Raw genomic sequence first — 22,103 nt, 5'->3', positions numbered from 1 at the left:
CTGCGGACTGATTTAGGGAGTTGCTTCCTCAGCTTGCTGGTTGCCTGCCGGAGGGGCCTGCCTCTCCCTGGGCTCTGGCACTTGAGTCACGGCTGCAGGTTCCCCAGGGCCAAGCCATGTGAGTTAGGGGTCGTAGCAGTGAAGTGATTCCATTGATCTGAACCCCAGTACCTCTGCTTGGCCCCAGATCTAGTCAGAGCGCATAGTTCAGATGTGCAACTGAGAAGAATTGAGCGCAGCAGCTCTTACTGCATTTAGTGAGTTACATAGGCCTACGCTGACAACAGGAGGCTTTGCGAACTGAAGCCAGTGCTGGATGTCCTTGTTAGGAGGGACAGTGATAAAATCCTAGTGTTTTCTTTTCCTTTGTTTGTAATGCTTTTGAAGGAACCTTATGCACTTTATGAGGCATGCTTACGGTAAAATTACATGAAGCAGTTGAGGCTGTTAGGCTGAGAAAAGAGGAGGAAGGTGTGATGAGAAGTGGAAAGTCCTGTTTCATCCTGGTGCTTCTTTCCCTGCACTCCTTAGTTTGCTCTTGCACATGGTGGACTCTTCTGTGAGCATTTTCAACCTTATGGAGCAAAAAGAAGGAAGGGAGTAGTTCTGTCTGGTTTAAGAGCTGAATTGACTCATCAAAGGATTCAGCAAGCATAGGAGCCAGCACAAGCAGAAGGGCAATCAATAGTAGATGGTTAGGAGCAGTAGGATAAGAAGACATCCAGTCACTTCTTGGTGGCAGCAAGCTGTTACACTGGCTAAACCATCTCTGAGAACTTGGCCTTTCACAACTCACCTTCAAATGCTGAATCTTTCCTTCCTTTTCTTTCTGATACATCTATTGTATTGGCCGTAAAATTACATGGCATATTGCTTTGTAATAATTGCATGTGTGATTGTGCAGGTGGAGTACATTGCCTGTGCTGCTGTAGCCTGTATTGTAACTGTGTGGGCGTAACGTTTACTTAATGTGCAAACTAACACTAGTTTGGAGTTGAGAACAATTGTATTTGAAAGTAAAAATGTTCCAATAACAAAAATGAATCCATTTTGAGCCTGTTGCTTCATTAGCTCTGAAGATTAGCTAGTCTATATTATAACAACACTTAAAATAAAATAAAACCATATAATTTGTATAACAGGCAGACTTTTTTTACATCTTCTTTTATCACTGCTGTAATGGCAAGGATCAGGATTCCATTGCACTAGGTATCCTATGGGTGCTTATAATGAAAACCAGTGCTTATTCTAGTTTTCAAAGTAACTTCTGTAATCCAGATCATTTTCTCTACCATCTCATTGTCAAATATCTTCAAAGTATTCGTTTTATTTTCCTCTGAAGAACCGGGTATACTTCTTAGTCTTTGTTTTCAAAGAATATATTCCTCTAGTCTCTTCTTCCTACTAATCTAAATTTTTTACCTCTGAATTAGCTGTAAGAGACCACAATTTCATCTGTCCTGTTAAAGGTTGAGCGACATGGTGTTAACTGGCAATTCTGTGAATGAGAGAGGGATTGTCTTAGTTCCTGAGATTGGTGGGCTTTCTGTGAAGCCTTTGGGATATCTGCGTAACAGTCATGCTGTTTTTCCATTAGGCAGAGGAGGAAAACTCAGTGGTGACAGGGTCATTTGGCAGAAACCTAATGGATGGATTTTGTAGGGCCCTGTTCTCATAGGGAGCTAGGTCCTTTACTGTTCTCCACAGATAGAAATAGGAAGGGGGTTATTTTTGCTGTTAAAGCATATTTTTTTTTTTCTAAGTGGTAGGCAGGAGGGCCAGCTGAAGCATTGCAGAAGAATCTGACGGTATTTGAGTGAACTGGACAATAAAAGTGCTATTCAGTGTTAACAAATGCAGAATAACACACATGGGAGTGAACACAGAGAATATGTCCACTGTCTTGTACGTTAGCACTTGATTCACAGCTTCTCTGAGACTTTGAAATCACTGAAGATAATTCAGTAGTTAATTCAGTGATCCTAAAAGCAAGCAAAATGCTAGGAATAAAAAAAGAAATAGAGACAAGACTGAGGAAAAGCTGTGCTGATTTAGATCCACACTTGAGGTGTTTTCAAACCACCCCCACCCCAGCACATGAAGAAGGGTGGAGTAGACCCAGCCAAGAGCTGAACAAGGGCAGCAGGGAGTGAAGGACCTTTAGGAGAACGTGAAATGTTGCTACAGGTTTCTGTAGGTGTTGAAGACCGACAATTTCAAACAGTGCTGAAACAAATCCATGGAAAAAAGGAAGCCATAAAATGCTGTCAAACTGAGGTACATGTACAGCCTGTGACTTCTGTCACAGATTTCTGGAAGACTATGCTTTTTGTGTGATTAGTGTTTGTTTACGCTATTTTTATACACTTCCCTAGGTAATTGCTTCTTGCCATTGCCAGCCAGGCCACTTGCACTAGACGGATGTTTAATCTGACCCTGTGAAGTCATTCTTGTGGCAGCAGATTTTAAGAGAAAAGCTTGCTGCTTTTCCCTTATTTTCAAGTGTCTCTGCGTGTGGGAGTCCTGGTAGAGTCCGAGAACTCAATCTGAGTGTTTTTATTTCCCTGTTAGCCCTTAGCTGTGCTTTAGTTAACAGCTTTTCTTCAGTACCTGTGGCCGCTCTGCTCCAAATATAGCATCAAAATGAGCTGCTGTTGCAGGGATTTCAATAATATGCTTAGCTTTATTTTGATGTTTGTGTTACATGTTAGTCCATTAACTGCTACGCTAAAGGCTGTGCATCTTTGTTCAGCTCTCTGCATTTATTCTCTTGTTCAGTGTTTTTTGCAGCAGATGAGTACAAAGATACTTTCATGGATTCTTTTTTCCCTCACCTCCTCCTTTAAGTGCCTTCTAAATAAATTGCATAAGCTTCTGCAATTGCCACACTGGTCCAATAGTCTATATTTAAGTTCTTCTCTTTTAGTATTAGCTATTCTTTTTGGGCAGCAAAAAATATCTTCACCCCAGTTTATTCCTTTCTGCAACTCACCGCTGCAATTAAAGATTAATAGCTCTCTTCTTCCAACCTAAACGATTCCTGTTCCCAGGTACTCATGCTAAATAACTGTATCGACTCCTTGTTGATGTTGAGCAGCAGTTCCTGCCACACACACCTGTCTTTTGAAAATTGGTTTGTTGACGCAGATAGGCACTTGTTTATTTGGACTTCTAAATGTTTAAATAGGTCATTGCAAGAAATCTAAACCAAAAGATAACAAAAAGCAGTGTAGCTGCTTACTGGGCACAGCAGAACTGGCTGACAGAGTATCTTCTTAGTTCTCTTGGCATCAGTGAGAGTCAGCAATTACAAAGGAAATTAAGTTGCTCTACTTTTCTCAGTAAACATGTTTTAATGATTCCTCAGGCTACAAACTAATACAGACTGTAAGAATGCACAAACCTAGAGTCTTGCAGGTAACATCAGTTTTGCTTGGGAGAGCTGACCCTTTCATGAGGGTTGCTCTAGCGCCAAGTGTAGCAGCTGCTGTTCTTAAAGTCAGGAAAAATGGAACAATTCATACAATACCAGTTTAATAAGGACATGTCTGGGGGAAGGGAATGGACTGAAGTGCAGGTAAAATTACGAGAGGAAAAATGGTACGTTGTCAACAGCAGTTGTATTGCTCCAGGTAAAGCTGTGCTCTGTGTGCTGCCATCTCTCCACGCTGCTTAGTTTTATGGGATAAACTAAATTCAGTGTAACCTGACCATCAATCTTCAACCAAGGCACTGCCTTTCCAGGAAGTTTTATTTTTCAGATGTCGTAAGTAGAAGCCTTAACAGTTGTGCAGGGCAGATGTGTTGTCCAGGAGCAGCATGGAACTGATGAAGCCATATTTCCTATGGTTTTGTACCGTTTCCCACCTGTGGCTCCCGGTAACTCCAGCTTGTTCTCAGTCCCCTGCATCACCCTCATCGGGCAGCCATCGGCACACACTGTGCCTGCTCTGGAGCACTACATGTCCACACTGGCTGGGCAGCATGTGCGGTGGATGGCAGAGTCCCATTCCCCTCTCCGTGCCTCTTCCTTTTGTCACAGAACTTTTAGAAACTTCCCTGTTCCGTCTCTGTAACTGCAGCCCTTCTTTGGTTATTTCAAAGTCTTGGCAGAGGCAGAGGAGGAAGCACTGGTCCATTAGCTTATTTTCCTAGGAAAAAAAAAAGCTAAATGGCTATGATTTTTTAAATTATTTTTCAAATTTTCCATGTGGACAAGTTAGCAAATTACCATATTTAGTGTGCTTGCCAATGTATAATACATATATGAGAATTTTGTAGGGTGAAAGTTGTCATGCATTCATTCTTCTATCTTGTAAATTTGTTAGTTAAACTTCCTATAATTATACACGTTTTTAAATTCTTGCATGACAAAATGATAGACTAGGGAGAAGGCCTTTTTCTTAATTCTTTAGATATCTTCAGAAACTGAAACACAGGAGGTTCCCTCTGAGCACCAGGAAATGCTTTTTCACTACGAGAGTGACCAAGCACTGGCACAAGTTGCCCAGGGAAGTTGCAGAGTCTCCATCCTTGGAGATATTCAGAGGCCATCTGGACATGGTCCTGGGCAACCAGCTAGGTGGCCCTGCTCAAACAAGGGGATTGGACCAGATGACCTCCGGAAGTGCCTTCCAACCTCAACCATTCTGTGATGCTGTGAAATTTAATTTTTTTACAGAGATGTTCATGTCACTGCAGGAATACAGAGATTCAGAGTTTATTCTCCTGCTGCACAAGTTAACTTCATATCACACAAGATAAACCATTACCAAAGACTGAGAGATGATTTGTTTGGAAAACAAACACCATGGTTTATTTCTGGACAACTGGAATTTGGTTAGGGTAATAGGGCCAGCTGTTGAAATCTGTTGGTCACACAATGTTTCTTAATGAATTACACTAATTTATACCAGTGGAAGAGCTTCGGAATTTGCACTGCTATTGTTTAAATCGGGGGGGGGGGGGGGGTGCACGACACATATACCCTGGGTCAGTTTGCAATACTACTGCAGTGCTGTGCAATCCACCCGCTTGTTGAACTACAAACAGCAGTGAACCTGGAGAACATCCACCGGTGACTCACCTCTGTGTGCTGTTATTTGAGCAACCTACCTCTGACTGGTGCTGTACAGTACAAACACAGGCCATTGACCTTTTCATATGGGGCGTGGCTGGCCCCTCCTCAACATCTATACAGTTAGGAAGTGTTTCAGCAGGAATAAGTTTCCATGTGGCAGTAATCTTTGTCAAGAATAGTCTTTTCCTTTGTCACAGAACAATAAGTGAAATGCTAATGGGGAAAAAGAAGGCAAGACAAATACATATAGACCTTCAAGAGTCAATCAGCAAATGATAGGAGTATTGTGCAATAAATAAAGGTATAATTAGAAGAAATCAACATACAAAATAGTTTGTGCTATACAATCTAAAGCCTTCCTGATAGTATGAAGAGTGTGGCAAAGAGTAGTTTCGTTCATATCAACAGGTAGACTGGGTAGTGAGAGGAAGAAAAGCAGGCTTCTTATCATAAAATTCCTTTAGTAATAAGCAGAGCACTTGTGTCTGTTTCACTTAGTGTCAGCTGGGAGTTTCAGGTGGAGCAGGTACTTGAGAACAGTCCTGTGCTAACCTCCCACCATCCTTCTTGGAAATAATGCAGTCAATGTGCTTCCAAGCACCTTGTTGCTGGAGTGATCCCTGTAACAAGACTGGGACCCAAAAAAGCAGGTTTTACATGTGCTGTCTAAAAGTACTACAAGTGATTTAGATTTATTCACTTAATCAAAATTAATTATTATTTTTATTTTTTTTAGATACTGAGTGTATTTTGGAGCCTCTGTGTCTGCCAGAAAGTCCAGGTGGTGTTGCTGCTGTAGAAAGTTCTCCCTATGTGCCCTGTATTTTCTGCAAAGAATGCTATCTCTTAGCAGAACAAAACCACCTCCTGAAGCACATGATTATTGAACACAAGCTCGTCATAGCAGATGTGAAACTTGTAGCAGATTTTAGAAGGTAAGGGTCATGTTGTTTAAAATTAGTGGGTGTGTGCAGATACTCTTGAAAGCTTCTGAAAACTAGAAATTATCTTTTTAAAATACTTTCAAAATCAGTGGGGTGTTGTGGGAGGTTTTTTATTACTTTTTAATGAGCTTTTTGTTGCTGGATTGTAAGGTTGTTTTCCTGTTCCCCTCCCCAGCCCCTAAATGTTGCTGGGACCAGGGCACTCAAGATTACCATCCTGTGCTAGTCATTCTTTGACATGTCCTAGGGACTTCTCAGGTCCTGTCACTAATCAGCAAGCTGTGTACAAACAAGAAAGCTGCTTATTTCGTAAAGCACATTCTAGACAATCAGCTTTCACAATTTTGGGTTTTATTCACGTAGGACAAAACTATTTCTGCCACTGTACAATGTCTTGAGGCTGTATATTGTACACAGAAGCTGCTCAGTACCGGGTCTCTCACATTCTGGGATGAAATTAATTTGCCCTATTTTAAGGATGCCGGTATTTCCCCACAGAAATCACGTTTAATCCTTAGCTATACTTTACAGTACTGTGATCTGCATACAACTGTGACTCCTTCTACAGCTGTGTCATTGATCATCTCAGCAGGGTTACGTTTGGCTTGCTTTCTCTCAGCTTCCCCCAGTAGCTGGCACGGCCCCAGCTGGCTTGTCACGTCAGCGACTCGGCACTTGCTTGGCATTTTGCTTTCACACGCAGCAATGTATGGGCCAGGCGGTAGGCTAGACGATACCTGCCAGTTTGTAGATAGTTCTGTTGCAGTGTTTAAATGTTCGCTGGATAATTTCTCAACTAAAAGGAGAAGTTTTCTGGTAGGTATTCAGTGATTAGTTACTCCACCAAAGCAAGTAACTTGTGTCTATCAAGATGCAAAAACATGAAATATTAAGATGAAATTCAGGAAAAGAAATGTAAGCCATATAAATCCTTATTCAGATGTATGAGCTTAATGCTGCTTAAAATTGAAAACTGATGCTTGTTTTTGTTTGGTTTTATGCTGAGAGCAGGCAGAACAAGAATGCAGTGTTCTTTGGAGATAATGCTAGTTTCCTCAGATAAATAAAGGGATCAGAGCTGCTTGGTCATGGACCACCAGTTTAAGTGTGCTTGGGGGATTACTTTGCATTAATAGAAATGTATTTTAAAATCACATATTCAAGAAAATGTCCATTTAGATTCTTTATGCTGCTAATGCAATTGGAAGGTAGCCAAATTTTATAGAAAGTGGCCTCAGGATGTGAAATGATGGAGATGTTACTGTGAAGTGTGCCTTCTCTTATTTGCTGTACTGAATATTAGTAAAATAGTGTAACATGGTGGGGACTGGAGCACCTCTCCTATGAGGACAGGCTGAGAGAGTTGGGGCTGTTCACCCTGGAGAAGAGGAGGCTCCAGGGAGACCTTATAGCAACCTTCCAGTACCTAAAGGGGGCCTACAAGAAAGATGGGGAGAAGCTGTTCAGTAGGACCTGTTGTAATAGGACGAGGGGTAGTGGTTTTAAGATAGAAGGAGGTAGATGTAGACTGGACGTAAAGAAGACACTTTATATAATCAGGGTGGTGGAACACTGGAACAGGTTGCCCAGAGAGGTGGTGGATGCCCCATCCCTGGAAACATTCAAGGCCAGGTTGGATGGGACTCTGAGCAACCTGATCTGGTTGGAGATGTCCCTGCTTCTTGCAGAGGGGTTGGACTAGGTGAGCTTTAAAGGTCCCTTCCAACCCCAAACTACTATATAATTCTGTAATGCTATTATAATCTGAGGTGTGAAACTGGAGTGTGAAAAATACAGGGAAACAACTATGAAAACATAGTATTTTTTTTTGTACTTAGCAATGAGTTACAATCAGTCTTAGGAATATATTCTCTCTCCCTTGATGTATGACAAGGCATTGGCTTTATTTGATCATTGATTATTTGGATTAAGTCCCTTAAGAGTAAGTAAGCTTCATAGCACAGTGTTTATGGTTAGGTGAGTGTGTTTGAACAGTGTTCATTTATTTCAGTGCAGGGAACAGACTAAATGATGTCTTGAAATCCCTTCATTTGCACATTTATGTCCTCAAAGCTTGAGGATGACTTATTCTGGAAGACTTGCTGTTCTGTGGAGCAACAAGACTGTTTCATTGTGCGTTACAAACAGTGGCATGGGTAGAGGGACAACAAAACGCTCACCTCTCACTTACTGACATCTAATGATACCTGAATGAGCTTCAGGTATGCATGCTAGCTTCACTGTGCTTAGGTGTCTGCTGTACCGGAGGTTAATCCTCTCCCTGTCAGAGTTATCAGAAACAAATATGTGGGGATTCCTTGCCTGCTGCAATGAAAGTCCTCATATAGTAAGAGAGATGGTAAATGGAGGTAATATGAACCACCACGGGATGTGATAGCTGAGGCAAGTGAACTTTTAGATTGTACAAGTATTAAAAGCTACAACTATTTAGAAATGTCCTCATAATAATGATATCTGATTTTTTATTATTCTTTTCCTAGTTTGATGGCATGTCAATAGGAAGCTGTCATTGGATAATTAGCCTTTACCTTACTGACTCTCCCATGATTTATATCATGCACATGAGTCATTTTCAGATTTTATTTTTTTTTTAATAGTAAGATTCTGAATAATAAGCACAAGGACTGCTTCATTCCCTTCATCATGTAATTGAAGGTGATGATTTCTCCTTTGTTTGACAGTAGCTGCTAGTTCAGTGGGAGCCTGACCTCGTTGGGAGTCTGCTGATGCTGCTGTAATACAAACAATGATAGTACAAAAATATGTTTAAATAACTGTAGTTGACGACTTAAACCTTCAAGATGTGTTTAGAGCTTTCTTTATTCTGTCTGCTATCCCACCCCAAGTGTCTGGGGACTTCATTTTTCTGTCTTTCTACTTGTCTGCCAAGCTACAGCTTTCACTGTGACTCCACAGGAGACCTGACAAAACCTCAGTTTTGACAGGTTGGTGTTTTTACTGAGTTTCAGATTCCTGCCTGAATCTTGCAGAACACAGAGCACAATATTTTGGGAATTTGAGAGTACTCTGTAGTATATCGTTTCAGTAAAGATGCATCTGAGTCGTACTTCTGTCTGAAGATGTGAATAGGTCACAGTGTTTATGTAATACTTAACACAAATTGAGTTCCTCATTTTGAAAGGACAGTTAAACTCAGTTTTAATAAAGCTGAATTAATTTAATTTGAAAACTAGATTAAAGGAAGAAAAAAAACAGGGACAGGAATTTAAAAAATACACGAAACTCTCAAGAATTTAGAGGATGGAAAAAATCAGAGCAAATCAACTGTTTATTCAACTTTTTCCTTTTTCACTAATCTTCTCCCCCTTATTCTCAAAGATACATCTTGTACTGGAAGAAGAGATTTGCAGAGCAGCCCATCACAGACTTTTGTAGTGTGATAAGAACAAATTCGGAAGCTCCATTAGGTAAGTCTGCTGCTTGCTTACTCTCTGTTGGCCAGATCATGTGATAATTTCTGGCATATACTGCTGCTTTGATCAGCCAAGCGTGAAGTAATCTGACACTAGGTCAGAAAACCGCATAAGTAATACTTAAGTCTTAACCACATGTTTAAACTTACCTTTTCCAAAGATTGCAACCCGTGCTTCAGCACTGTGCTGAGTGAGGATGAGCTCAATACTTGCTTAAATGCCGTGCTGAATTGTGGCCAGTTGCAAATCAAGGTGTAGAAGCAGTGCTGCTTACATCGTGGCTGGGGAAGCCACCGATCAATTGGTGACAGTCCTTCCAGAAGTGTGGAGAAACATTCCCAGTGAGCTGTTTTTTCTGACTTCACCTTGATGCTGCTGTCTATTCCTGGGCAGCAGGGCCATAATCACCCTTCCTTTCCCCTGCCACAGTGCTTACTGCCCCAAGAGTATTAGGAGACAATATCTTCATGGTAGAGGTACAAAGTGCCTTTTTCTGGGCTCCAACACAAGACCAAAAACCATACTTCATGGTTCTGCCACACTGGCACAGTGGGACATTCCAACATAAGGACGGTGGCGACTGTGCAAAGGAAGTGTTTTTCTCAGAAATAGCTGATGTATTTCTTTGGCTTCCCCTTTTCTAACAGAAAAATATGGTTTACCTAAAAGCAGATAAGAGGACATTAGGACTTTTTCATTCTCCGTGGAGAGGAGGAAATGCACGCAGCCAGTGTCAGAAAAGGGTGGAAGGTGAAAACTGAGTATGAAATGGATGAAAATAAATTGTTTTGATTATTCAAACTAATTTTAAGAAAAAGTCCTAGAAAACATGAAAATCACTCCAAAGACCATAATTGTGTTTCTCTTTCATATGTATATTTTTACTCTGAAATTTTAACACTTACGACTCAGTTTGAAAATTGCAAATCGAGCTCCTGAATGCCAGAGCTTGCCAGAATTATAAACCATCAATACCCCTTCCAGAGGACAATGACAATACTTTGTTATTTGTTTGTTAATGTATTTGTTAATTTTAATGGCTAGATCCTTCAAATTTGATAGCTCAGAAATCAGGGGTTTTGTCTTGCTTCACACAGGCTTCTGTATGAAAAGAAAGGCTGAAAGGCTGAAATCTAGTAAGTTTAAAATTGTAAAAGACTTAATGCTTGTCACTTCAGTTCGTCAACTTCATAACCATTTGAGTAATAAGGGAGTAACTTTCAAATGCAAAATATTTTGTGGTTTTATATTTTCTTACATGCTGAGTAATTTTAAGGTAAATCATTTGAATAAGATTTCTTTTATTATTAAGTTGGATATGAACATAAATAGTAAAAAGTAATAGTAAACATAAAATGTAGGTAAAACATGTAATTAATTAGGTAAGTCTCAATGTGTGTTACTAAACAGTTGTGGTGGACATGTACAGATGGAATGAGATCTGATGGTAAAAAGTAACGTGATTTGTCAGGGTAACAGGAGGGTATGCCATACGATAATAACTACTGAAAACTGCTAATTACTTAAGGAAGTAACTGAGAATCCCACGTGCAAAATAAAATTAAAGATGATTTCATGTTTCTTTTATTCTGACCTTATACTGTAACCAATATAAATTATTAAAATTGTGTTTTGTCTCCAGAAGAACCATCATAAAAAAGAATAAAGCCGGTAAGGGGGAAAACCTATGCAAGACTTTTGTCTTTGTACTGCAGTATAAATGTTGTAAAGATCTTATAAATATGTATGTACAAATATTTAAGCATGTTTCATTAAATTATGAAATTAAAATAGCTGATGCTGATTAAAAAACAATTCTTACATTCTTCACACATTGCAGAGGTTTAGCAAATTATGTGCCAGAAATATTCAAAGCAACTGCAACTTCCCATCCCTTACCCACACTTCCTAATCTCTTAACAGAAGAACAGGACAATTATTTTCTTCTATGTGATGTTTTACCAGAAGACAGATTACTTAGAGAACAGCTTCAGCAAAAGAGACTGGTAAGAAATTACTGTTGTTTCATTTTTTTGAGGTAAACAGTTCTGTAGTGTAATATATGGTAACTTAGTCGGCGTTTTAAAGCAAAAGCATTTTTTGCTAGACTGCAAAATCCTGATTTTTTTTTATATTTTTTTAAGCCCATTTCCCTAGCTGCTACACAAACATACACAAGCTCCTTGTTTATAGATTTTTTCCTTGGGATACATTTACAAGTTCTATGTCAGTCTTCCACAGGGGTGGAAAATATGCCCAGAGCACTGAAAAAGGCTGAGTGTGCTGAACATTTTTCTTCTTGCGAGAATCTGCAATGCATTGGCACACTTTTTTGTAATAATATACATGTAGGGAAATCAGCAAAACAAAATTCAGTGTGTGATACTGTGAAAAGGGAAGGTGATATTTATTTACAGAATCTTTAAGCAAGTTATTTTTGTGCATTCACACTCTCTTACCCAGATTTCATTAATGCACACTCGCATACTCACAAACACCACAGTACATGAGTGGAGGAGGTCTGAGCAGTGTTGTTTCCATGACATACAAAGGACAAGAAATGCCAGCTGTTGAGTCCTCATGAACCACTCTGGTTCTTCTTGCTTGGTGACGGCAACTCAGTACTTTGGACAGACCTCTTATATCTTCTAGGATCTGTCAGTTCTGAATGGGTGGTCCTTCACATTAAGCTCTTGCTGACTTCAGCTTCCTTGAGTCTTAGTTCAGGTTGCTGACCACTGGGGATTTTTTGTTATTTTCTTGTTTGAAATACACATCTGTAGTCTGGTTTTGCTGTTGGACTAATTAAAAAATGAATGTTATGTGGTACAGAGCAGCCTTGTTGCCGGTCTCCTCGTGTTAGGATGCAAGGTCTTCTGCAGCAAGTCATCTGTACTGTGAGGTGTTAGAATGCAAGCCTTGTGGTCTTTACATAAGTCTGTTCCTCAGTTTACTGCTGGCAGCTATGTCCTGGGAATTGTCAACACAGGCCTTTTAACCCTTTATTATGCTGTTTCTTCTGGTGTATTTCTATTACAAGTCTGTACATACAAGCATACAACTAAAGACACCTTAAATCATAAGCATTCTAAGTGAAGGGGATGCTTACAAAAAAAACCAATTCTAGTCCCCAGGAAAATTGGGATTGGCAGGCAAAATCCATTTGGTTCAACTACCCTGTGAGTGCTGTTTCAGTTTGCCACCTAAAGTAATGTTCTGCAGCTCGCAGCACATGACTCACAAATCCCCAGAACCTGTGGAGTATGTACAAATCTGTATGTACACAGTTCTCCACAGGATCCCAGCTCCAGCAAAGGAGAGTTGTGGTAGTTCTGCCACTGAGGATTTCCCGTGGAGTTGGAGTTGCCTCAGTTGAAATCTTCATTCCTGTATAGGCTCATTGGATTGGCACGTCCTCAGAAAAAAAGCAGCTGATGCACTCATGCCTAGCATGCTTCTCTTCCAATTTGTTGTAAGAGAAGCCATCCTGGATCAGTAAAAAAAAAATTGTCTAGATCAGTATCTTATCCTTGATACCAGCAAAGTGTCTGTGGTATCTGCCTTCTTCTGATCTGGTTGTGTATCTTTCTCAAAATATTCTCCTAGTCTCCAGCGATTGTCAGCTCAAGAATTTCCAAATTCAACAACAATGTATTTATGTTTATTAACACAATACATTTTTCTTTCCTGAACCTCCAACTCTGGACCCACACAATCTTTCAGTATCCACAGCTTCCTGCAGCAATGAGTTGCGCAACTTAACTACACACTGGGAGAGAACCATCTATTTGGTCCTTTTGAACCTGTCACCTGGCTGTTTTTTGTATTAGAAGAGATAGTGAACAATTCATCCTTAATCTTATCCATACCATTGATCATTTGTCTCCTGATTTATTTACCTTACGTTATGTCTTTCAAAAGTCGCATGCTGAATTGCACCCTCATGGCAAAGGTGCCCAGCAGCATCCTGGGCTGTATTAGAAAGAGCGTTGCCAGCAGATCAAAGGAGGTGATCCTTCTCTGCTCAGGGGAACTGCAACCTCAGTGATTCAGTCATTTGAGGTTGAGGATGCTGTCTGTTTGGTGGTTCTTTGCTGTGCATCATAGTTGCACTTCTCTGTACCTTTTCCAGTTTCCTATAATCCCTTTGAGGTTACGAAAGACATCTTGAATATTGCATGTGGGCATGCAGTGTCATAATGATGTTCGTTTCCCAAGCATCTATCACGTTGCTTGTGGCTTTGAGGAAGGAAAGAGTCGTGATTGAACATGCAGTTAATGTTTTCATAGCACTGTCTATTGTAATAGTAACTCCTGCGTGCTACACATTGGACTGTAGGTTGGTTTTTTTTAGAGGGTATCTGTTTCTGCTTTTGTGGTGGTTTGTGCTATGCAGTCCTGTTCCAGCTAGGCCTTCTCTCTGCTGCCGGTGTCAAGGGATTGTGGGGTCTGTTGGTGGGTGAACTGTCTCACATCTTCTGCAAATAGACACTTCCTCAAATTCAGAAAAGACTGCAGGATTTAGCCCAAAGCCAGTGCTAGTTTTGTTTACAGAGTAATTAAAGAAAGACATACGCATTCTTATTATGGTGTGAAATAGCCTTTGCTATTAACACCATTGTAAATACCAGAATTTTATCTTCGGTTTTTACTGAAGGATTTTGTGAAATCAAGCTGCAGCTGTAGTTGGGGCTAATGGAGACACTGCTTTAGTTTCAGCAATAAAGTCTGTTTATTTTTTTCATTTCCTTTTGCTGCAATCTGAGTGTTGACTTGCAAGTTAAATAGTTATTTTGCTTTGCAAAGTCTTTTACCTAGAGACAAGTGCAGCAATTAAGAGTGAGCTGGCAAATGGGCTCATGTGAGTTGCGCAGAATAGAGACCAAAACTGTACAACTTTCTGAAGCCTTTGAATCCTAACTCCTGTTTCCAGCGGCAAGCCCAAACAAGGACAAATGTTGTCTTTAAAATGTGCTAGCTGAAGCATTTCATTTTGCAGTTTTGAAACTGCAGTTTTGGAATATTTCAGGCTGTATTGCAGCAGGGGTGCTAGCCAAGGTGGATGTCGTGCAGAGCCATTATGGTGACTGTGATGTATTGAGAGAGGCCAAGGCATGAGCCTGAACTAGGTTAGAGAGCACAGCTTGCTGAAATAGCTGACAAGGCTATGTAATACAAAACAGATACCGTCTTTTGGAAAAAACACAGTCTTGACAAAGAATTTATAGTTGTGAAGCGGTACCAGGCAAGGAAGTCCTGGTAGCAAAACTGGAGATACTGGGAGGGGCAGTGGCACTATAAACCACTTGGGCTTATCCTTAAATTTTTTCTTAAAAAGGTAAAAAGCCTAAACCGATTTTTTGAAAATACACACTGTGCTGACCTTGTCTTGCTGTCGTGTTTACACCTATTCTCCTGTCACGTGACCGGTAGGTTTAGGTGAAGAGGCTCTTCTTCCTCCCAGTAAATAGAACCTGAAGAGGAGTCTTCACCAAAAGTGGAAGAGGGACTCAGCTATACCAGCTTCCTTGGATGAGCTGTTTGTATGATCCTCAGTTTATCACAAGCTTAAGCTTGTCACATGTTGAAGCTATGCACTGGAAGGCATCTAGATGCTAGCTTGCTTTAGTGTAATGCAACATTGGAAATGCTTACAGAGTAGCTAATAACGTCAGCATGTTAATATCTACATCTGAAATTCTATAGGTCCTTCTCTGCCTATGTTTGGTATTTAATTGCTTTTCTCAAACACTCTGGAAGCTTGTCCATCCTCCATAGGTTTTAGAAGACTTGTCACACCAGTGGTCAGAAATCATTTTACCTAATTGCATAATGACTCTTGGGTAAATTCTGGCAGATCTTAATACCTATGACATCCAATTTTAACCCTTTCTTACTCTTTTATGGTCTTGGTTCTTTGTTTTAAATGCATTTCATTAACAATTGTGACATAATTAAGCTTTCCTGCAAAGACTGAAGCCCTGAATATTGCAAATATTCCTCTTTCTTCTGTGTTTAGTCTCTTCCTACATTAAGTAATGAACCTCTACTCTTCTTTGCTGTTGATTTCTAATGTATTTGTGCATGAGGAGAGGTTGTTTTTTTGCTATTCCATTTTACTGTGTTAGCCTGTCTCCATCTTCTTTTGGTTGTCCTAGTTCAGACAAACTTCACCTTCTTCCTGCTTCAGCTTGGCAGCCTGTGGTACATGTCTACTGTAATTTCAACCCTCTTTTTCTTTTCATGCATCTTTGCACAGTTACTTGGTTTTCATCATTTCGTGAAACTCTTCCTCCCTTTTTTAATTGCCTCAGCTTCCTGAACAACTTGTAAGAATGTCATCTACGTCAGTGTCACAGTACCTTTCAAAGCCTGAGTCATCTGACCTGTCATTGATTACAGCTTCTTCAAGTGTAGGTTCTAGCCTGTATGACTTCAGTAGCTGAGTCAACTCAAGAAGAGGAGTGATAGGGAAGAACCTAAGAGCAAGTGCGACATACAGCTACATACATGCCTTATAGCCATCCCAGTTAGTCATTCCCACTGTTCACTTTGAACTCAAGCTCTGCAGACTAGACTGGAATCAAGGATAAGGTACAGGAAAAAAAAAACATTTTCCCTGTTTCTAAGAGGCAATTTGCCATACAAAATAAGAGTCAGGAGAATGTACTTCAGAGGTTTCACAATAAATTTATGACACTCATATTACAATCCTGAGACTTTTGCCAATTCATCATAATGCCAGTTAAGTTATAATTTGATCTTTGTACTCATTCAGGCTGCCTAGGATCTGTGGTTCAGCAGATTGTCCAGCTTGTTCTCCTTCTTATATCCTTTTCCCCTCACTACCACCATTTTCTTCACAAATTCCTATTTTTCCAGTTGGTCACAACTCTTATTTCTCTCTCGGTTTTTTTTGTTGCTGTCCTTTGAAACCTGGTTTAAAGTCTCCCCACTTAACTGAAAAGCTGATGTCTTAAGATGTTCTTCCTCTTCTTTGTCAGAGGGCACATTGGTAGCCTTTGTTTCCGCAGCCATACAACAATATTCTTAAATGCTCCCTATTTTGTTACTGGTTCCATAGCTTTATATTCCTCTCCAGAAGATGTTGATCTATGCCTGTGCCTTAAACTCAAAACAAAAAGATTCAGGAAAATGCTACCCATTCCTTTCCCTACTTCATTCTTGTTCACGGTGTTTCATGGTAACATCTTGTCTTATCTAGTAAGATGTCAGGAATACCCACTTGAGTGATCAGCCTGTACCAGATGAAGTGAAGTACTCTGTTTCATCTCCAGATAGGCAGCATCCCTTGGAAGACAGTAGGTCAGCCCTTTTGCTTTTCTCTCTTCTCTGTCCCAAAAGTGGGCCTCTAATGCCATCATCTTTCATTCCTTAGTGACTAGGCTTTGACATGCCAGTACGTCTTTCCATCTAGCCCATGGGGTTCTATTTGTGACATTCCTGAACTGTGTATGAATTTTCACATTCAATGGATGAAAGGGAAAAGTGCACAAAGTAGTCAGCAAACACAGGTATTTTGGATGGTGTGACACTTGGCTTCAAAATTGTTGAGTGTTCTCCAGACTGGATATTGTGTCCTAACAATTTTGTTGTGTTCCCGTGCATGTTACAGCTAAGCTGTTTCCTGAAGGGCTTCTCCAGCACGCAGCTCTGATAATACTAAAGAAAAGGCACTCTTCTTCAAATAACATTGGAGAGGACATAATAATGATTACAGAGTTGGAAGATATTTTTTTTTCTGTACTCAAGAGGCAAGAAAGTACTGTTTGAAGTGGGAGAACTGAATACAGTGATCAGTAAGGAGAGAAGCTGAGTATAGAAGTTAGGAGACGAGTTACTGATACTCAGCTAAGATTGCAGGTCTTTAGAGAGACATGAAGTTCCTGACACCATGATTCTTTGTAAATATTTTTCCTTTTTAACAGCTACAAGCGTGATCTAAAGATCATCAGCCAATCTTTGAGGAAACTGTAGGCATAAAACCAAATGTAATTCTCTTACTCCAAGAGTAGTGTATATAATTGTCAAATAATGTGCTTGGCAGGTTTTTAGAGACTGTAGTGCATCTCAAGTGTCATCAGTCCTGGTCTTTGTCTCAGTGTACTGTGCTGGTTTGTTTTATTGCCAGTAAAGTGTATAAGCAGTTTCTTCTTGTGATCTGTCAGCAGGATTTTGTTTTGTTTTGTTTTTTAAGACAGAATCTGTTTCACTTGTTTCCTTTGCCTACAGCAATAGTGAGTTTCTGTGAGCACTCAGCAGGGAAATGTAACTCTTATTTAAATTAGAAGAAACTACAACTGAAGATACAGACTGCGTGTTTGAGAGATCACATAGGAGAGCTTGATAAAATACATATTCTTATTGTGAAATCTCTATCTTATGTTACTTAGATCCAAATTCACACCCACATTGCTATCTCTAGTAGTACCTTATTTCTCAGGCAGACACTCTGATTTCAGCGGTATTAATGAGTCTGTTATCGTAACAGGAATGTAGCCTGTGATCATGCGCTCTTCACAACAGCATGACTGAGTGCTCGGATGTTTGTGTCCTTCACACACTAACATTCGTGAAGTTTCCTCTTCAAAGGAACATTAAGCAAGCTACCTCCTCAGAGGATATAGAGCGGGAGAAATACTTTCTGCCTTAATTTCTTATGTATCAGGAGTGCTGTGATTATAAAGAGACAGAGTGTGGAGAAAGAAGTAATATATTTTTGTTGGACCAACTGATGTAGTTGAAAAAAAAGGGCAAAATTTTGACCACCAGTTCCTTCTTCGGGTTGGAATCAAAAGCGTAAACTTTGTGCCAAGTACTGGTTGTGAGTTGTTGTTCTATGTCAGTGATCCAAGCCATGCATTTAAATAGCTACATAAATTATTTATGAGGGCCTTGTTAGTAAAGGAGTTTATGATTTTAAAAAGCAGTGGTCTGAGAGCAATAAAGACAGACAATTTAGCACCTGGAATACAGTGTCTCTTGGAGGGAAGGATAGCAGGAATTACAATATCAGAATGTATGTGCCATAAAACCAACTATCCTGAGTCCACAGCTTTTAGCATTCAATTGAGTTAATTTTTAGTCTTATCTTTTGAAGGCATTTTGTATGTCTTGAATGTCTCTTGAGCTGTAGCCCAGAGTCATAGTAATTGTTTAGGGAAAAGTGCTTACTAGCTGCAAGTATTCATTTTTCATCTTTACTTATTATCAGTGTGAATTCTTGCTGATGCGTAGTGCTTAAGCTGGAAAAAATATGGGTAATTTGTTCCAAAATATTGCTTCCTAGGAGAAGAACAGGCACCATTTTTTCAGGCACATTTTAAATTACCACCTCCTAGGACAAAGTCTGAACTCCTTAAAACCTCAAACTGAGCATCATGAATGTGCAGGGTGTTTTTCTAGACGCCAAATTACAAATTGTCATGCAAGTGATCAAATGTCTTTTGTATTAGCAATTTAGCATGCTGGTATATTTAAGGATGCTCATCCTGGTATAAGCACTTGCACATCCTTACCATGTTTTTTGTTTTATTAGTTAAAACACAGAATAGATAGTATTTTGTAATTTGGTTGAATTTTTCTATGGTAGATCACCCATATAGTAGAAAGTATACGACTAAAAGCTGTAGAAGAAGGTTTTTTTCCAGACAAAAGAAAGGGGAATTGGATTAAAATGGAATTTGATTTTACTGAATACATTAAGTACTCCTGCAAAGCAACTACATTTTTGTTGCATGCCAGTATGATCAGTAATACCCAGCTTCTATTGGCTATGTTTGAAGATGATCAGCCATTTATGTCCTATAGAATTTTCCTAAAGCTATTCCACAGGAGGCTGCTAACTGCCACAGTCGTATCTACTGCTTATTTGAGCTAGGCTCTGTCTAAAAATGTGCTTCCAAGAACTTGTCATCTAGCGGTACTTACTTTTGACATTGCCTGGTTGATCTCATAAGCTTCATGTGGCTTGTGGGGACAAAGAGTTTAGACTTAAAGCCTCTGTAATTTAAGTTCTGCTTTGTATCAGTGGGGATGTCTGTTCTGTCAGTGGTTGTTTCACAACTAGTTTGACAGTCTTCAGTAAAGTTATGGATTTTGGAGGGGGAGGGGGTAGCAAATCACAGAATATGGCAGAAAGAGTGGAGGACAAATAGCTGTCAGAACATCTCACAAAAGATAAAAAGAGATGGAGGTCTCTTATTCAACAAATTATTCAACATTATTCAACAAACTGTATCAATATTGTAAGCTATTTTCCTGATATCCTATGGCATTTGATTCAGTTAGTTTTGTAGCGGTTTGGATTACCTTTTCTATCTGTGCTTAATTATTTTATTCATTATTGAAAAAGAAAACTAATGTATGTGTCTTTTGTGATTTGTTTTTTTTTTTTTCTCAAGTGACTTTGCCCTCTCATTCTCTGACACTTTCATATAACAAAGTATCCTAAAAAAGTTTTGGAAAATATTAATGGCTGAAATGTTTGGGTTTTTTTTTTGTCTTAGTATCAACCATGAATTAATGCTAACAGCCCCAACAATTGCAATGGGTTGGAAACTGGTGCAGGTATTAAAGTAAATTACTCAATTCCTGCCTCGTAACTTCAGTTTAAGCTTGACTTTCATTACCAGCTGGAAGTTTCCACTCAGAAAAATTTCCAAATTTTTATGGAAGTTATTGTAATTACTTTTCTCCCTTCAGAGTTCCAGCAATAGAGTGGAGGTGGAAGGGTGTTTGGGAGTGTCGGTAGGGAAGAAGAACAGACCTCTTGCTTTCGCTGTACTTGACTTGAACCAGTGCTTTTAATTCCTCACCTGTGCAAGTACCAGTACCAGATTTGCTTCCTGGCTCAGAAAATTTCCTCTAACAACGAATGATACCAACATTTGATCAAAGGAGTGTCTACCTTGGAAAATACTTTTTAAATTCTGCAGAGTATTGATGAAGCAACGATGCTGGGTTAGTCAAAGCTTCCCAGCTGCTGAGCGTGCTGGTGTAGGGGCAAACGGGAAGGGTGAGAGAGCAGAGCAGCAGGAGACTGTTTCTGTGGAGGATAGATACAGTGTGCTTCTCCTTGCCGCTCAGGCGTGGCTCGTAGTAGCAGCACATCAGGGCTCCAGTAAGCAATTTTTATGAAATAGGAATCTGGAGTTAGGCAGATTACAGAATGGGTTTTTTCCTGCCTTGTAGAGTACAATTAGGAAGCTGCATTGGAATAACGTTGATGGGAGGGTAGGGGTGTTTAAACTCTTACTATCTTAATGTTTTAATTGTACGTGGTATGTTTTTATTTCCTTTTAGCTTGTTTCTAGTGCGTTTTACAAAGCATGCAAAAACTATGCGCAGACATCTTAAAATTCAAGGTTAGCCAAACTGTGTCAGACGTGCTGCTGAGCGGAGAGAGGTGACAGCTACGAGTACCAGAGAGAGCCCCGGTTCTTGCTGACATGCTGTGGGATGTTCGCTGCCCATGTGGAGCAGACAGATATCCTTACTTAATTGCCTCTCTGCTGAAGGGCTCTCACAAGATGTGTTATGCTCCATTTATCTCTTTCAGGAGTCAGCCCTGAAAAACAGGAATTTATATTTCTGTTAGTTGACATTTTGCATAACGCAGCAGGACGTGAGCGGATATGGCCTGGAATTTGAGTAGGCACTGCTGAGCATAACTCCAACAGAAAATGTGCACCTTATAGTATAAAACCAAACAACAAAGCCTCAAGTTCTGCCTTTTCAGGGCAGCTGATGTGCAACAGCAGCAGCTCCCAAATTGTGTGGTTGAATATGAGCCGTGGAATGGGCTAAGGCACGGTGCGCTCGTCCCCCACAGCAGTCACAGGCCCTAGGCCAAATGTAACTCAGGTGTGGCACGCTCCTGCGCTCTCCTGCAAGCAGGCATCCTTTTCATCTCACTGCCGCTTGCTGGGTACAGCATCCTGCTCTTGTGGTAAAGAAATGAACAGGACATTTGTTGCCCAATATCAGCCTCTGGCCATCTCTCAGTGGGCAACAGGATATGGCGTGGTAGGCCCACACCAGCTCATCCATGCATTTGGGCCTGTAATGACAATAGGTCAAGCCTTACTCTTATTTATTTATTTTTTTTCCTCTTTTCTTTCTTTTTTCCTTTACTTGTCTTTTCTGCCTTCTATGGAGCTTACTCAACAGGCGTAGCTGAATGTAAATTTAGATGTAGACTGTGGGCAAGTTCGGGCCTTAATCCACATAAAAAAGATACTAAAGAGGTAGGTGAGAAACACAAAGCTCCACTGTTGCAGGCTCTAAGGAGATTAAGAGATTGAGAAAATCTCCTAAGAAATTCAGTCAGGATCCAGAATGTCAAGAAGCAGACAGCAGCACCTCTATATTACAGAAAATAAATCCTTTACCAGTTATCAGTACTTAAAACACAAGTCCGGAGTAGTGTACTGCCAGGCTGAAAATATGCTGTTTTAATCCAAACACCGATTCTCCTGTGTCCTGGATGATTATGGCCTTTCCATCTGAAGTGTATAGTAACTCCACGGCATAGCTACACTGCTGCGATTACAGCACCAGAGAAATCACCTGCTACATGATTTTGTTGTTGATAGGAAAATT

General features: G+C 40.1%; 1 protein-coding gene across 2 annotated transcripts in view; it reads left to right on the top strand.

Moving 5' to 3' along the window:
* Window positions 1-22,103, top strand: part of ZNF277 (zinc finger protein 277) — a 54,882-nt gene that overhangs the window by 16,314 nt on the left and 16,465 nt on the right. For both annotated transcript variants that reach the window (XM_086740007.1, XM_086740008.1), the window contains exons 2-4: window positions 5,817-6,015; window positions 9,385-9,473; window positions 11,403-11,485. In XM_086740007.1, coding sequence (XP_086596133.1) covers window positions 5,817-6,015; window positions 9,385-9,473; window positions 11,403-11,485 — 371 coding nt within the window. The remainder of the gene's footprint in view (window positions 1-5,816; window positions 6,016-9,384; window positions 9,474-11,402; window positions 11,486-22,103) is intronic.

The sequence above is a fragment of the Chlamydotis macqueenii genome, chromosome 1 (genome assembly GCF_036417535.1).
Source record: "Chlamydotis macqueenii isolate bChlMac1 chromosome 1, bChlMac1.mat, whole genome shotgun sequence".
NCBI lineage: Eukaryota > Metazoa > Chordata > Aves > Otidiformes > Otididae > Chlamydotis > Chlamydotis macqueenii.
This window is presented reverse-complemented; position numbering and strand designations above follow the sequence as displayed.